Source organism: Biomphalaria glabrata, chromosome 5, assembly GCF_947242115.1.
Source record: "Biomphalaria glabrata chromosome 5, xgBioGlab47.1, whole genome shotgun sequence".
In the NCBI taxonomy this organism is placed as follows: Eukaryota; Metazoa; Mollusca; class Gastropoda; family Planorbidae; genus Biomphalaria; species Biomphalaria glabrata.
This window is the reverse complement of record NC_074715.1, coordinates 47,142,676-47,161,100: the sequence shown is the minus strand read 5'-3', so window position 1 is coordinate 47,161,100 and position 18,425 is coordinate 47,142,676. Positions and strand designations below refer to the sequence as shown.

General features: G+C 34.6%; 1 protein-coding gene across 3 annotated transcripts in view; it reads right to left on the bottom strand.

Moving 5' to 3' along the window:
- LOC106070206 (regulator of G-protein signaling 17-like) overlaps positions 1-18,425 on the bottom strand; it is a 174,347-nt gene that overhangs the window by 81,731 nt on the left and 74,191 nt on the right. The window contains exon 1 of one of the 3 annotated variants that reach the window (XM_056029557.1): positions 13,022-13,395. The exons of the other annotated variants lie outside the window; for them this stretch is intronic. Within the exon in view, the coding sequence (XP_055885532.1) occupies positions 13,022-13,066 (45 nt within the window). The 5' untranslated portion in view covers positions 13,067-13,395. Of the gene's footprint in view, positions 1-13,021; positions 13,396-18,425 lie in introns of those variants that run through there. 3 annotated transcript variants of the gene reach the window in all.

The window sequence follows — 18,425 nt, the reverse complement described above, 5'->3', positions numbered from 1 at the left end:
ATCCCGATTTTTATAAAACGTTTACCTAAGCATAAAAACAATATCAATTCTATGAGGTAAAGAGTTTTTTCTTTCAGATTTCAGATCTCAAAAGCTTTAATTAGCATGTTTCAGCTCACTAATTACAACCATCCAGTTCGTGAAAGTAGTTCACCGTGCTAGGAATTTGAACTCAGGTTACGTTCGTTCTCAAAGGGCAGGCAACCATGCATTCAATATTTTAAATTTTCATTGTTGCTTCCCCTTGCCAAAAAAAAAAAAGTGTGCTAATCTGACGGTGTTTCAATGGGAGATAAATCAATAGGACATGAATTATAAACACAACCGCACACGCTTTGAATGTGGAGGCACCAAGATCTTGATTTAGTCAGCTAATGTCAATGTTTGCAGGACAAAAATGAGCTGTAAAATAACTTCGATTTGCAGGCGGATTAAAAAGAAAAATTAAACCTTTATTGTATTATTATGATTTGTGTGTTTAACCATATTTAGCAACAGCTTAGGTCAGTTCTGGGTAGTCCTAGATATGTTACATAGGTAGGCGAGTCACAGATACAATTGCAACTGTTATAGAATTTAATATAGTCTCTTTGCAATAGCCACAGTGGTATTGAAGGTGTAATTAATGCATTTCCTTCATATCATCACTAACACCTATCTAGTATATCAATTCATGATTAATTAATGTATTAATGTCGTTTAATGTTTATTAATCTTCAACTGGCACATTTCTTATTTCAATATGCTAGGACAAATTCGTATTCGTGCTCCTTCTTCCTTAGTGCCATTAGAGAATGGAATAGGTTGCCTGAATCAGACCGGAAAATCAACGACTTAGCACAGTTTAAGTCATTGATTTAAAATGCATGACTAGATTGACACATGAAATGCTTAGCACGCGTAATTATCTTCGTTTTTGAAGTTACGTCTGTAATTTATAAGATAAGATAAGTGCTAGGAATATATATCAATGTCATATATTAAGGTTTTATATTAATATATACTAATATCTATCTATCTATCTATCTATCTATCTATCTATCTATCTATCTATCTATCTATCTATCTATCTATCTATCTATCTATCTATCTATCTATCTATCTATCTATCTATCTAGCTATTTATCTATCTTTCTTACTTTCTTTCTATATTCTATATAGAATGCATGACGCGTATGACGTAATCATCTTCTTTTTTTTGAAGTAACGTCTGTATCATATAAGATAAGATATATGAACGCTTGTGAAATGAGGAGATCGAAGAAAGCGTCTAAAAAAACAAACTGTCTAGACTAACGTGAAAGAATGGGCCGCGACCTAACTCTTGGTATTCTACTAAAAATAGCAGTGGATGGATTTGGTTTAGCGAACCGCCACAGCACCAATGGATTGATGATGATGATGATGATGATAATAATGATTAAAGCGAAAAAAAAAAGAGTACTGCCACTGTGTGCGTGGCTGTAAAGTGTTTGGTCAACGCAAGCTACTATGGTCTTCCAAATGACCCACTTACTCGGCCTAGATAGAGTCAGTCACGTGGTGTAGCGAGATGTCGATGGCGAACTCAAGTGGCACCTTCGACATTGTCACGGAGGTCACGATTCCAGTCATTGGTGTGTGCCTGTGCCCACCAGGGACAGAGTTTGTATAGGCGTATTTCATAAAGACGTGATGGTCAGTGACAGTAGACGTCGATCATTGTGACCTATAAGTACTAATCACATCATACTGTGAGGACCTGGTGCTCCAGATTCCATTCAGAGAGAGAGAAATAGCGAGGGAGAGCAGTGGCGTAGCTAGGAATTTGCCATCATTTGGGGGCACAAGGAAGGGAGCTTGACCTTTTTAGGGGGCCCCTGCATTTTTATTAATATTTAATGTAGAAAACACATTTGCCCCCCCCCCTCATATTTATGTAAGTTGGAGTCCGGGAGATTTTCAAATTCTCCCCCTCCCTCCCCTCCCCTAGCTACGCCTCTAACGGAGAGGAAGACAGAGAGAGAGGGGGGGAAATGGGAGTGAGTGAGAGGGGAGGGAAATGGAGAGACAGAGAGAAAAAAAGTAGAAAAATAGGGAGAGGGATGAAGAGAAAGAGAGAGGTTAAAAAAAGAGAGAGAGGAAGAGAGAGGGAAGAGATAGAGAGATGGGGGAATGAGTGACAGAGATGGAGACAGATGGATATAGACATATACGTGGAGAAATACGTATAGAGAGGGAGAAAGAGATACATAGAAAGAGTCAGCGGATAAGATTTCTTGTGATGTGAATACACCACCTGTGCGGCGCCTGTGCCCATGTATCATCTTTGTATTTTGTAAATATTATTTTCTATTAGTTCACGATTATAATGGAACAGAAATATATTTCCGGTCATTAAATATTCCTAATTAACTTTATCACAAGTAAATACATATTTGATAAACACCAATCTATTTCTTTTGTGTAACTTCAATGCTGGCGCATGGCGCCTAAATTAAGTAATAATAAATAATAAATAGACCCCACGATGACCTACTAAGCTACTGTCGAAAAATGCAAACTAAAACTCTATGGTCATATCACAAGGTTCTCAGGCAGGCAAAGACCTTCCTTCAGTGAACAGTACCAGGAAAAAGAAGAAGAGACAGACAGAGAAAGCGATGGAAAGACAACATAAAAGAATGGACGGGCCAGTCAGTGAAAGAGATTGTATCAAAGGTAAAAAACAGAGAGGAATGGAGAAAGATTGTCAACGGATCTTGTGTAGTTCCCCAAAGGCATAAACTACGTACCACATACTATATACTATATACCATATACTAAATACCTTATGCTATGTACCATATACTATATACCATATACTATGTAACGTATACTATATACCATATACTATAACATGGAGGCTGAAAAGACAAAACAAAATTGAAAGGACCTTTCCCCATATAACATGACGACTCCAAAGACTAACATGTGACTAGAATAACACAATGAATCAAATCACTAAACTTAGAAACACTTCGGAGCAGAAGATAAGCAAACTAAAAAAAACAATATTTAAAATATGAAAAAGCTTATCTAAGGGGAAAAACTATATATAGCAATATATATCAGTACTGTAAGATTTATTTCCCTTTAATCAATATCAAAATAAATTACCACTAATTAGTTGATTTTATTAATTCAATGAATAATAGTGCAAAGTTTCAACTTGATCCGAAAGTAAGTAATGGGAGAAATACCTTGTACACAAATTTTACCATACAGACAGAGTGAGTTGAGCTTTTAAATATAAAGTAGCTATTATGCATAAAACCCTAAACCATAAGTTACAAATACAAAAAACACATCCTTATAAAAACAATTAGAACTCTAAAAAGATAACAATGTATATCTTATTCCATATACTAGGACACATTCCTACAAGTGTTTCCTCTTCCCTTGTGCCATTAGAGCACTGAGTGGGTTTTCTGAAACAGCAGGAAAAACTTAGCAGAGGATATAGTCTCTAATTAACATACACACTAGACTGCAGTAGATTGAGACGTGAATATACGCGTACGACGTAATCTTCTTCTACTAAGAAGGAACGTCTGTAATTCAAAAGATAAGATAAGTTTGAGGACCGATTCTCTGGACTGAGTTTGCCCCTCTATTTAAGGATGTAAGTAGATACTTTTTCATTGGTCAGCAAGGACAAAGGGAAATCAGCTCTAGACGTCCAGCTACGCAAACGCTGCTGTCAAGTTCTTGACACTTATCAATGTCGAACATGCGGGAAAGCCTGCTGACGTATGTATGTTCAAGATATAGATTGTCTGTAGAGTCTAGACCTCCAGACCAAATTTGATTTAAGATTATATTTTTAAAAAAATATAGCGCTCAAACCAGAGTGGATAATAAATTCTTTTCCCAAAACATAAATAGGTCAATTTTTTGGGGAAAATCATTAGAGCCGTTTTCTAGATCAGGTTCTAGGTTTTTGCTTTTGTTGTTTTTTGAACACATAAAGAATTTGCAAGCTGAAAAGAGGCATTGTAAAAATATAATTTAGTGTTCATTCACAGATGCTGTCGTTGGCATAGATAGTGTGGGGGAGGGGTCCTAATTTGAGCATTCCCCGGCCCCAACTTGATGGGGCTTTCAAATGAGTGTCCGAATGTTGTTTTTACATTACATATTACGCCATTATCTTAAAGTCTTGATGACGAATGTCGAAAAGCATGGGCTCCTAAAGAGGTCAAGCCCCCGGGCCCCCAAATCCCTAGCCACTGTATACTCTTTGCACTAGCCTAAAGTCTCACCATCAATCTTATTGTGCTGAGCTGTCATACCTGAGGGTCTATCTCATAGAGTACAAGAAATATAAATTAAAAAAAGCGAAATATAGAATGGTACTTTCGCTGTTCGACTCACTGGGAGAGGTGCAGACGTTCTATAAAAGTTTGTTAATAAAATGCCTTAAAATGTTCGACTGCCCACGTGCTAATCATTAAAGTTAATGCCAGGTAATGAATGCGATGCAGACACTAAATAAAACCAAAAAAGAAGAAGAAAACAAAATGTAATGAGATTTGATGTTCTTTTTTTAAATACAGAGTGAAAAGTACCAGGGGAGATAAGTGAATGTGATGAAAGAGTTGCCTCGCTTGGCTTATATGTCCGACTTAGCAAGATCAGAATTTTATCAGTATGCATCGTCTTAGAATGAAGCACAAACGCACTAGAAACGCAGGTGAATGTATTTCTTACAACAGTGAAAGACAAAAAGCAAAGTCACTATAGACATTCAAAAAGGTGGGCTTGCTCGGAGAGGGGAAATCATTGTATGTTGACATTAGACAAAAGTGGCAACTGTCAACCAGCTAATCTTCTTGGCGCTGAACATTTGTATATCTTCAAGGCCTTGAACATGCTACATCTTCATGGCTTTGGACTTTCTACATCTTCGACGCCTTGAATTTTCTACATCTTCGAGGCCTTGAACATTTCTACATCTTCGAGGCCTTGAACATTTCTATATCTTCGAGGCCTTGAACATTTCTACATCTTCGAGGCCTTGAACATTTCTACATCTTCGAAGCCTCGAACATTTCTACATCTTCATGGCCTTGAACATTTCTACATCTTCGAGGCCTCGAACATTTCTACACCTTCGAGGCCTTGAACATTTCTACACCTTCGAGGCCTTGAACATTTCTACACCTTCGAAGCCTTGAACATTTCTACACCTTCGAGGCCTTGAACATTTCTACACCTTCGAGGCCTTGAACATTTCTACATCTTCGAGGCCTTGTACATCTTCGAGGCCTTGTATATCTTTAAGGCCTTTAACATTTCTACAGCTTCGAGGTCTTGAAAGTTACTCTGTTACCAGTCAGCGGCTGGTTTTGCCACAGATTAATGCATTTTAAATGGAATTATTTGTCATTGAACGAAACTCGATTCTGACATTCTTTCATTCTTGCAGTAATAATTGTAGGTTTTCATTTTTATCCCGAATGAAATTTGTCTGACAGTTTGTGCCTAGTTCAGAACAGTTAAAAAATTTACTCAAATCTTTCTAGAAAGTTCCTTGTTTATATATTGTGTAATTCAATAAGCTTTTTGTTTGTACACAAGCCGTAGTCTCTTATTTCGTCTAACAGAAATAATGAAAGAGAAAGAAGAGAAAGAAGAGAGTGAGAAAGGATAGAGACAGAAAGAGAGAGAGAGAGAGAGAGAGAGAGAGAGAGAGAGAGAACTTAAACTATGATGTAAGTTGTCAGCTTTGTTATTTGTTTACGTTATAAACTAACTCTATGTAGTTGTCAAGTCGTTTTCAATATATCTCGAAATAATAATAATAATAATAATCTTTATTATCCGTAAGGAAATTTGTCTTACAATTTGTGCATTACACCAAACAAAAAACATTATAACTATAAGAAACCAAAGTGTACATTCACACCAGACTCACTCATAATTTACATGTGACAAAGTTTATACCAGATTGTTCTTATTTAATGATTTGATTGCCAGGGGAACAAAAGAGTGTTTGTGTCTGTTTGTCTTTGCTATCGGTGTCTTGTATCTCTTTTATGATGGTAAAATCACAAAATCCTGACACAAAGGTGATTCTTTATTTCGAGGATTTTGTTAGCTTTTTTATAGATGTTTGTCTCAAACAACTGCCCAAATGGGGTTTGTTTTTTGCCAATGATTTTGCCAGCAGCATTTAGGAATTTATTACTGAAATTTTGCGTTATTTTCTGGAAACGATGCCAATTTTGTTCTGTAACTATATTTAATGTGTATAAAAAACTAAAGAACTTTATTAGATCGGTTGCTAGAAACTAGGCCTACAACCATTCAACTTTTTGCATTCACCCCACCATTGGCGTCTCTAGGGTCGGTGTCATCCTTTGCGGTTAGGTCATGGTGTCATCCACAAGCCTTAATCCCCACCACCTCTTTTTTTCCGAGGAAAATTTGTTTTTTTGTTTTTTAACTTCTGTCGATTTTTGTTTCGTTGAACCAAAACAAAAGTAGGGGAGTTAATTAATGACACTGATAACTAAAACAAAAGGAGGGGAGTTAATTAATGACACTGATAACTAAAACAAAAGTAGGGGAGTTAATTAATGACACTGATAACTAAAACAAAAGTAGGAGAGTTAATTAATGACACTGATAACTAAAACAAAAGTAGGGGAGTTAATTAATGACACTGATAACCAAAACAAAAGTAGGGGAGTTAATTAATGACACTGATAACTAAAACAAAAGTAGGGGAGTTAATTAATGACACTGATAACTAAAACAAAAGTAGGGGAGTTAATTAATGACACTGATAACTAAAACAAAAGTAGGGGAGTTAATTAATGACACTGATAACTAAAACAAAAGTAGGGGAGTTAATTAATGACACTGATAACTAAAACAAAAGTAGGGGAGTTAATTAATGACACTGATAACTAAAACAAAAGTAGGGGAGTTAATTAATGACACTGATAACTAAAACAAAAGTAGGGGAGTTAATTAATGACACTGATAACTAAAACAAAAGTAGGGGAGTTAATTAATGACACTGATAACTAAAACAAAAGTAGGGGAGTTAATTAATGACACTGATGAACTAAAACAAAAGTAGGGGAGTTAATTAATGACACTGATAACTAAAACAAAAAGTAGGGGAGTTAATTAATGACACTGATAACTAAAACAAAAGTAGGGGAGTTAATTAATGACACTGATAACTAAAACAAAAGTAGGGGAGTTAATTAATGACACTGATAACTAAAACAAAAGTAGGGGAGTTAATTAATGACACTGATAACTAAAACAAAAGTAGGGGAGTTAATTAATGACACTGATAACTAAAACAAAAGTAGGGGAGTTAATTAATGACACTGATAACTAAAACAAAAGTAGGGGAGTTAATTAATGACACTGATAACTAAAACAAAAGTAGGGGAGTTAATTAATGACACTGATAACTAAAACAAAAGTAGGGGAGTTAATTAATGACACTGATAACTAAAACAAAAGTAGGGGAGTTAATTAATGACACTGATGAACTAAAATAAAAGTAGGGGAGTTAATTAATGACACTGATAACTAAAACAAAAAGTAGGGGAGTTAATTAATGACACTGATAACTAAAACAAAAGTAGGGGAGTTAATTAATGACATTGATGAACTAAAACAAAAGTAGGGGAGTTAATTAATGACACTGATAACTAAAACAAAAGTAGGGGAGTTAATTAATGACACTGATAACTAAAACAAAAGTAGGGGAGTTAATTAATGACACTGATAACTAAAACAAAAGTAGGGGAGTTAATTAATGACACTGATAACTAAAACAAAAGTAGGGGAGTTAATTAATGACATTGATGAACTAAAACAAAAGTAGGGGAGTTAATTAATGACACTGATAACCAAAACAAAAGTAGGGGAGTTAATTAATGACACTGGTAACTAAAACAAAAGTAGGGGAGTTAATTAATGACACTGATAACTAAAACAAAAGTAGGGGAGTTAATTAATGACACTGATGAACTAAAACAAAAGTAGGGTAGTTAATTAATGACACTGATGAACTAAAACAAAAGTAGGGGAGTTAATTAATGACACTGATGAACTAAAACAAAAGTAGGGGAGTTAATTAATGACACTGATGAACTAAAACAAAAGTAGGGGAGTTAATTAATGACACTGATAACTAAAACAAAAGTAGGGGAGTTAATTAATGACATTGATGAACTAAAACAAAAGTAGGGGAGTTAATTAATGACACTGATAACTAAAACAAAAGTAGGGGAGTTAATTAATGACATTGATAACTAAAACAAAAGTAGGGGAGTTAATTAATGACACTGATAACTAAAACAAAAGTAGGGGAGTTAATTAATGACACTGATAACTAAAACAAAAGTAGGGGAGTTAATTAATGACATTGATGAACTAAAACAAAAGTAGGGGAGTTAATTAATGACACTAATAACCAAAACAAAAGTAGGGGAGTTAATTAATGACACTGATAACTAAAACAAAAGTAGGGGAGTTAATTAATGACACTGATAACTAAAACAAAAGTAGGGGAGTTAATTAATGACACTGATGAACTAAAACAAAAGTAGGGGAGTTAATTAATGACACTGATGAACTAAAACAAAAGTAGGGGAGTTAATTAATGACACTGATGAACTAAAACAAAAGTAAGGGAGTTAATTAATGACACTGATGAACTAAAACAAAAGTAGGGGAGTTAATTAATGACACTGATAACTAAAACAAAAGTAGGGGAGTTAATTAATGACACTGATAACTAAAACAAAAGTAGGGGAGTTAATTAATGACATTGATGAACTAAAACAAAAGTAGGGGAGTTAATTAATGACACTGATAACTAAAACAAAAGTAGGGGAGTTAATTAATGACACTGATAACTAAAACAAAAGTAGGGGAGTTAATTAATGACACTGATAACTAAAACAAAAGTAGGGGAGTTAATTAATGACACTGATAACTAAAACAAAAGTAGGGGAGTTAATTAATGACATTGATGAACTAAAACAAAAGTAGGGGAGTTAATTAATGACACTGATAACCAAAACAAAAGTAGGGGAGTTAATTAATGACACTGATAACTAAAACAAAAGTAGGGGAGTTAATTAATGACACTGATAACTAAAACAAAAGTAGGGGAGTTAATTAATGACACTGATGAACTAAAACAAAAGTAGGGGAGTTAATTAATGACACTGATGAACTAAAACAAAAGTAGGGGAGTTAATTAATGACACTGATGAACTAAAACAAAAGTAGGGGAGTTAATTAATGACACTGATGAACTAAAACAAAAGTAGGGGAGTTAATTAATGACACTGATGAACTAAAACAAAAGTAGGGGAGTTAATTAATGACACTGATGAACTAAAACAAAAGTAGGAGAGTTAATTAATGACACTGATAACTAAAACAAAAAGTAGGGGAGTTAATTAATGACACTAATAACTAAAACAAAAAGTAGGGGAGTTAATTAATGACACTGATAACTAAAACAAAAGTAGGTTAGTTAATTAATGACACTGATAACTAAAACAAAAGTAGGGGAGTTAATTAATGACACTGATAACTAAAACAAAAGTAGGGGAGTTAATTAATGACATTGATGAACTAAAACAAAAGTAGGGGAGTTAATTAATGACACTGATAACTAAAACAAAAGTAGGGGAGTTAATTAATGACACTGATAACTAAAACAAAAGTAGGGGAGTTAATTAATGACACTGATAACTAAAACAAAAAGTAGGGGAGTTAATTAATGACACTGATAACTAAAACAAAAGTAGGGGAGTTAATTAATGACATTGATGAACTAAAACAAAAGTAGGGGAGTTAATTAATGACACTGATAACCAAAACAAAAGTAGGGGAGTTAATTAATGACACTGATAACTAAAACAAAAGTAGGGGAGTTAATTAATGACACTGATAACTAAAACAAAAGTAGGGGAGTTAATTAATGACACTGATGAACTAAAACAAAAGTAGGGGAGTTAATTAATGACACTGATGAACTAAAACAAAAGTAGGGGAGTTAATTAATGACACTGATGAACTAAAACAAAAGTAGGGGAGTTAATTAATGACACTGATAACTAAAACAAAAGTAGGGGAGTTAATTAATGACACTGATGAACTAAAACAAAAGTAGGGGGAGTTAATTAATGACACTGATAACTAAAACAAAAAGTAGGGGAGTTAATTAATGACACTGATAACTAAAACAAAAAGTAGGGGAGTTAATTAATGACCCTGATAACTAAAACAAAAGTAGGGAGTTAATTAATGACACTGATAACTAAAACAAAAGTAGGGGAGTTAATTAATGACACTGATGAACTAAAACAAAAGTAGGGGAGTTAATTAATGACACTGATAACTAAAACAAAAGTAGGGGAGTTAATTAATGACACTGATAACTAAAACAAAAGTAGGGGAGTTAATTAATGACACTGATAACTAAAACAAAAGTAGGGGAGTTAATTAATGACACTGATAACTAAAACAAAAGTAGGGGAGTTAATTAATGACATGATGAACTAAAACAAAAGTAGGGGAGTTAATTAATGACACTGATAACCAAAACAAAAGTAGGGGAGTTAATTAATGACACTGATAACTAAAACAAAAGTAGGGGAGTTAATTAATGACACTGATAACTAAAACAAAAGTAGGGGAGTTAATTAATGACACTGATAACTAAAACAAAAGTAGGGGAGTTAATTAATGACATTGATGAACTAAAACAAAAGTAGGGGAGTTAATTAATGACACTGATAACCAAAACAAAAGTAGGGGAGTTAATTAATGACACTGATAACTAAAACAAAAGTAGGGGAGTTAATTAATGACACTGATAACTAAAACAAAAGTAGGGGAGTTAATTAATGACACTGATGAACTAAAACAAAAGTAGGGGAGTTAATTAATGACACTGATGAACTAAAACAAAAGTAGGGGAGTGATTTAATGACACTGATGAACTAAAACAAAAGTAGGGGAGTTAATTAATGACACTGATGAACTAAAACAAAAGTAGGGGAGTTAATTAATGACACTGATAACTAAAACAAAAGTAGGGGAGTTAATTAATGACACTGATAACTAAAACAAAAGTAGGGGAGTTAATTAATGACATTGATGAACTAAAACAAAAGTAGGGGAGTTAATTAATGACACTGATAACTAAAACAAAAGTAGGGGAGTTAATTAATGACACTGATAACTAAAACAAAAGTAGGGGAGTTAATTAATGACACTGATAACTAAAACAAAAGTAGGGGAGTTAATTAATGACACTGATAACTAAAACAAAAGTAGGGGAGTTAATTAATGACACTGATAACTAAAACAAAAGTAGGGGAGTTAATTAATGACACTGATAACTAAAACAAAAAGTAGGGGAGTTAATTAATGACACTGATAACTAAAACAAAAGTAGGGGAGTTAATTAATGACACTGATAACTAAAACAAAAAGTAGGGGAGTTAATTAATGACACTGATAACTAAAACAAAAGTAGGGGAGTTAATTAATGACACTGATGAACTAAAACAAAAAGTAGGGGAGTTAATTAATGACATTGATGAACTAAAACAAAAAGTAGGGGAGTTAATTAATGACACTGATAACTAAAACAAAAAGTAGGGGAGTTAATTAATGACATTGATGAACTAAAACAAAAAGTAGGGGAGTTAATTAATGACGTTGATGAACTAAAACAAAAAGTAGGGGAGTTAATTAATGACATTGATGAACTAAAACAAAAATTAAGGGAGTTAATTAATGACATTGATGAACTAAAACAAAAAGTAGGGGAGTTAATTAATGACATTGATGAACTAAAACAAAAAGTAGGGGAGTTAATTAATGACATTGATGAATTAAAACAAAAAGTAAGGGGAGTTAATTAATGACATTGATGAACTAAAACAAAAAGTAAGGGAGTTAATTAATGACATTGTTGAACTAAAACAAAAAGTAAGGGAGTTAATTAATGACATTGATGAACTAAAACACAAGTAAGGGAGTTCATTAATGACATTGACTGTAAATACGCAAACAATTTTTTTTCTTGTATAGTTGTTGTCGTAATTATTAAAATGAAAAACGTTATTAAATATACAAACATGTTGTTTAGATTTGAGAAGAGACTTTTTCAATACCATTTTCAACTCCAACACCCCTTAGCCAACATTTTTGTATGAAAGATCTTCACTTTTAAAACATTTCTGTAAACTTCTGCGTTTATGCTTCCATTGCTAAATTAGTTGTTGCAATCCTCACACTAGAAAGTACTATTAATTCAACATTATTTCTATAGTCTACAAGCATAAACCTTTATGTTACTTATATAGTCTACCAAATGTCAAATTTTAACTCCTTCAGAGTTGAAGATAATGTACTTCGTAGTCCAAACCTCTGTCACGTCGACGAGGGATGGCAGCAGGCAGGTTTGATCCCTGGACCACCGAGGCGACCAAATACCGCACGACCCGGCAGCCAGCCTATATATATATATACTGGTTCCTCTACCATCAAAGCAACCTTTACCTGAGTTGTCATTGGACGGAAATATTTGTCCAGAATAGGGCTCTACAGTCACATGACACGGTGCTCTGCGAGATGAACCAAAGTCGTTCTACGACTGAAGAAAGCAAACGTATAGTCTATACTTATATCCTTTATTTCACTTCTAACAGAGTGGATGAATAAAAAAAAAAGCATTAAAAAAAAAGAAATTTATTAACCAGAATGTAATCTTGCAATTATAATCTTGTGTACATCACAAAACATTAGACAAAAGCAAGACAAACAGAAGCGAGTGGTTGCACTTTAAGAACTACAGAACCGCTGTAACCCTTAGTGAACATAGAGTGCAGTGCAGTGCATTTAAAGTGAACGTGTGAACTATTTCTAAAGATTAGAGGTGACAGATTCAGGACAAGAATGACGTACACAATGACCACAAAGAAAACATGGAACTGACCTCTTGACCAACGATGGACAAAGCCACAATTGCAGCGTTGATCATTTTTGCTCGATTACTTCCGTGTCCAGTCGTCCAGTTGTAATATATCCAAAAACACTGTCCAGTGTCCAGTCCGAATGGATTTGAAAAAGACTTCAGTTAATAAAATTGCTGAATATTTTTTTTAAATGTCTAGTGCAAAGTATATAATCCCTTATCTGATGGTCAGAATGGAATGAACCACGAACGCATTATGGAGTTGCTGTTTCTTTAAGATGTCATGGTACAAAATTGTATGTATAAAGTCACACAAAAGATTAAACTGACGCATTAACAATGTCGAAGATAGTTGGATCTAGATCTAGATGTATTAAGATCTGGTGGTTTCCATTACACAGGCAGAATTCAATCTTTAGTGTCTTGACCGCTGTGCACTGGTTGACATTGTCTAAGAATTGTCTATAATATTCAAACATTCTTTGTTGGAAATGAGAGTTAGGATATTATAAGAAAAATCAAACAACGGCAAGGAAACATGGCCATCAGATATGAGCTACAATAATTTAGTGATGATTCGGGTTCGAATCCTATTTCTTAACCATCTTGCATAAACCTAAATGCTAAACTAATTTAAGCCAAGGGCATCAGGAGTGCTCCACAATCAGAGACGCCTCTGCCATAAGCCAAGAAAATCGTTCTCGCGTTTACTACATTTTAATAGCTTATTATTGGACTTAACCCAATTTTTGTTCAGGCAATTAAATCCAACAACTGTGGTCAGAGTTTCATAAGATTAAAGTCTTAAAAACTATATAAAAACAACATCATGTAGAGTCTTGGTTATTCTCTCCCTCCACCCAGCCAGAGTTGCCCATCTTAGTGTCTCGTGGAATGGTCTAAGGAGAAACCCGGTCAAGTTTAAAAACAACAACATTTGTTCTTTACCGACATTTTGTTTTGTTTTGTTTAAATAATATCTTCCCTCAGGGACTAGATTTAACCCACTTCAACCCAGCACCATTTGTTAAGCACTCAAACCCCCCCCCCCCCCCCCCAATCCTTATTGCGAATTTCGGGTAATACCTTAAGCACAAAAAGTACGTCTCTCCACTTACATCTATACAACACACACACACACACACACAATCTCTCTCTTTCACACAAACACACACACATACTCAAAATTACTCTCACTCACACATACCCTCCAGCATACGCAGACATGTGTGTCTCCTAAGTTGAAAAGTTCAGAGATAATGGCATGCATCAAGACCAGGTCTCAGCCAGGCTCTTCTCAAACCCTGACGGACGGCGGATTGACTTTGCGCGCGCAGCGAGTAAATGGGCGATTAAATCGGTCATCTGAGAATGCACGTGTAGATGTAAATTGGCTTTATGAATGACACACAAGGAGCAGTGGCGTAGCTAGAGTTTTTTTGGGGGGCCTCAGGGCATTGACCTTTTTTAGGCCTCCCTGCATTTCGACATTCGGCATCAGGATATGAGATGATGTACTTAATATATATATATACAGGGGCGGACTGGGTATCAAAAATCGGCCCGGGCATTACCATATAAACCGGCCCACAAATGAACGGCATGTCATATCATGGGCGTAGCCAGGATTTTTTCGGTGGAGGGGATTTTTTTTCTACCCCCTTCTGCAAGGAGCAATGTATATGATGTAATTAATCTTTATTACATTCTAACCTTTTATTCTTTCTGACGTTTTTTTTTTGCCTAGAATATGTTCTTCTTTTTAATAGTGGAAAGACAGTACACACCACCAAGAACGGCTAGGGGGTCTGGGAGAGCTCGCAGCCGAAGCCCCGGATTCCAGCATTATTTCCGTTATTTTAAGCTTTAAAAATGAATATTCTGAGGTATCTACAGTGCAATTAGCTTGCTACTCTTCCGCTAAAAAATATTAAAAAACAACAAATCTGCTATTCACTGCACTTAATTATTGGAGTCCAGCGACTGGTAAAAAAATGGTCTATATTTTTGCTTTAGCTTTTGTATAGGAGGGGGAGGATAACCACAAAACCCCATTTGGCTACGCTTAGGAAATTCGGTGACTAGTTTTCTGAAGTTGCTTGCACTGGGGCATTAAGTAAAGTCTCCTTTTCAGACAATGAGGTCTGAGGCAAGTGATGAATTGAACCCTCTCCAGGCTACGCCCATTTGTCATATTATAGGAGTAAGCCTAATTCTCTTCAAAATATATTCAGTTTGATAATGCATCGAAAACTAGATGAATGTTCTCGTAGGATTACAAATTGTATTTTCTTTATACATGTATGTAGTCTGAAAACTATAAACAATACAATAATGAGTTTGAAACTTTTTGGTATTACTTATAAGATAGTTACGTCCCACGCATTTCATGTGTCAATCCAGTCAAGCATGTTGATCTGTGACTTAAAATATATGCTAAGTCATTTGGTTTTCCTGGCTGACTCAGGCAACCCATTCCATTAAAAGATAAGAGAATGAAGAATGGTTAGAGAGGCACTTACAAGTACATTCTCAAAAACGCGAATTGTATATTTATGTCTATGATCATGACCCATTATTTAAAATACTAATATAAATATCATCTCATTAAATATCGGATGTGACAGCGCTATATTATAATTATTATAAGTATTTCCATCATTAATGACTTCATACTAAGCATACTAAGCATAAGTTAGCCATCTAATATATAAGTGGAATTTTTGGCGTATGTATGTATGTATGTATGTATGTATGTCCCCGTATAGAAATAAAAACCGCTTGACCAATCTTGATAAAACTTGGCAGAAATGTTCCTTGGGTACCAACTTAGTCCGTAATGTATGTACTGTGGCCCTAAAACAAACTTAAGACCCTCAAAAAAAAAAGACCAACTCTATTACAGCTATAGTTTTTTTATGGATCTAGTTAATTATAATGGTAAAAAAATGATTTAGATCTAGATTTATTGTTGTTTTTTTTAATTAAATACTTTTTTAATCCTTCAGTGTAGTATTTTTAGGTCTATGTTATTAAAAATAAACAAAAAGAAAACTTACTTTTTCTGTACAAATCTTAGAAAGAATAACTCTATACAAATATTGAACTGTGAATAAGTTGTATGGTTTGCAATTTGGCGGCTGTGTGTGTGTGTGTGTGTGTATGTTTAAGTTAATTCCTATTAAGTATTGTTCAAGATCTTCTTCTTCCTCGTTCTCATTCTTATGTTGGCACGTTCAGATGACTTGACCAATATATGAGATGAACTGCGCAGTGGTTTCCAAATCAGGGTGCTCTCCATAGAGTTTTCTTTCTATTCGCGTGTTTTGGGGGCCAGTGTCTTGTACGGTCCTCAAGATAAAGAGAACAGTTTCAAAGGACATATCTCATTCTGTTGTGTCCGGTCCTGTGTCGAAAGATTACACCTTGAACTTGTCGGGATTGCTCATAATAGGCATCATCTTTCTTGTAATTGGGATGAGACCTTGTCCATTTCTCATTTATTTTATTCACTATTAGTTTCTTCATTTCTTCTGGATAGAGTGCAATGTTTAATTGTGAGTTTGTTCTCCCATTCTTGGCAAGTGTGTCAGCCTTCTCATTTCCTTCTAGTTGTATATGTGCTGGTATCCGTTGTATCCTTTAAAGAGCTAATTGTCTCCCCATTTTTTACTCTGTCACCCCATTTTTTATTCTGTATTATATCAATGTTTTCTAACTTAACCTCTCTCATCCCTCTTTTTCGTTAACTGACAATGGAACCATCAAAAGACGTGGGAGGGAAGGCGCAAAAACAGAAGGGAGCGCCAACAAACGTCCAGCAAAATGATTAGGCCAAACACAAACTCGAAGACATCAAAGCAGCATTGAAGTTCATGCCACTCGTGCATAGTAAAAAGTACGGTCTAAGTCTAACGTTTTTCAGATGATAATAAGTAGGCTAAAGTGTATAGTGTACATTTTTAGATATTCTTGTTGAATTTCAAACAAAATAAAGTGTAATAAATAAATGAAACAAGAAAAAAAAAAACAAAAAAAAAAAACGTGTTCGGACATCTGTGTCTCGCTGCTGTCACTTTTTTTTTTTAAAGTTGTCCGCATTGAAAAAAATAATTTTTCTTTGGTCACGACCAGACCGGCCCGCCGGGCATTTGCCCCTGCATATATATATATATATTTATATAAATTCCAATAGGTACAGTATATAGGTAAAATTAAAAAAAAATCACTAGGACTCTTTTAATGAATACTATTAGCGAGATAATGCACAAGTGACAAATCTCAAGTGATATCTCCATCCATATCAACTCACATCGTTGTTTCTGTGCAAGAAAGACATCTATAACATGATCAGGATAAGTGCTTCCAAAACTTTTCCTTAACACACTCTGAATACTTAACATACTTAACGGAACACTTCGCACATTCTAAGTATTTAGCGGAACACTTCATACATTCTAAGTATTTAACGGAACACTTCACACATTCTAAGTATTTAACGGAACACTTCACACATTCTAAGTATTTAACGGAACACTTCACACATTCTAAGTATTTAACGGAACACTTCACACATTCCAAGTATTTAACGGAACACTTCACACATTCTAAGTATTTAGCGGAACACTTCACACATTCTAAGTATTTAACGGAACACTTCACACATTCTAAGTATTTAGCGAAACACTTCACACATTCTAAGTATTTAGCGAAACACTTCGCACATTCTAAGTATTTAGCGAAACACTTCACACATTCTAAGTATTTAACGGAACACTTCACACATTCTAAGTATTTAGCGAAACACTTCACACATTCTAAGTATTTAGCGAAACACTTCACACATTCTAAGTATTTAGCGAAACACTTCGCACATTCTAAGTATTTAGCGAAACACTTCGCACATTCTAAGTATTTAGCGAAACACTTCACACATTCTAAGTATTTAGCGAAACACTTCACACATTCTAAGTATTTAGCGGAACACTTCACACATTCTGAGTATTTAGCGAAACACTTCACACATTCTAAGTATTTAGCGGAACACTTCACACATTCTGAGTATTTAGCGAAACACTTCACACATTCTAAGTATTTAGCGGAACACTTCACACATTCTGAGTATTTAGTGAAACACTTCACACATTCTGAGTATTTAGCTTATTTTTAGAGAGATTAATTCACGTGGTGGCCTACTAGTTAATTCTTCCAGTAGTTCGTGGACACACCTTTTCAGGCCTAACGGAACATTAAGGTTCCGTGGAACACAGTTTGGGAAACACTGCTCTAGATCAATGCTGTCTAGTACTTTTGATTCCACGTGAATAGCAAGATTACATGGCAGTGGCGTAATATTTAATGTCTAATGTAAAAAAAAACAACAACTAATTCGGACATCCATTTAGGGGTCCCCCTCGAGGGGGAC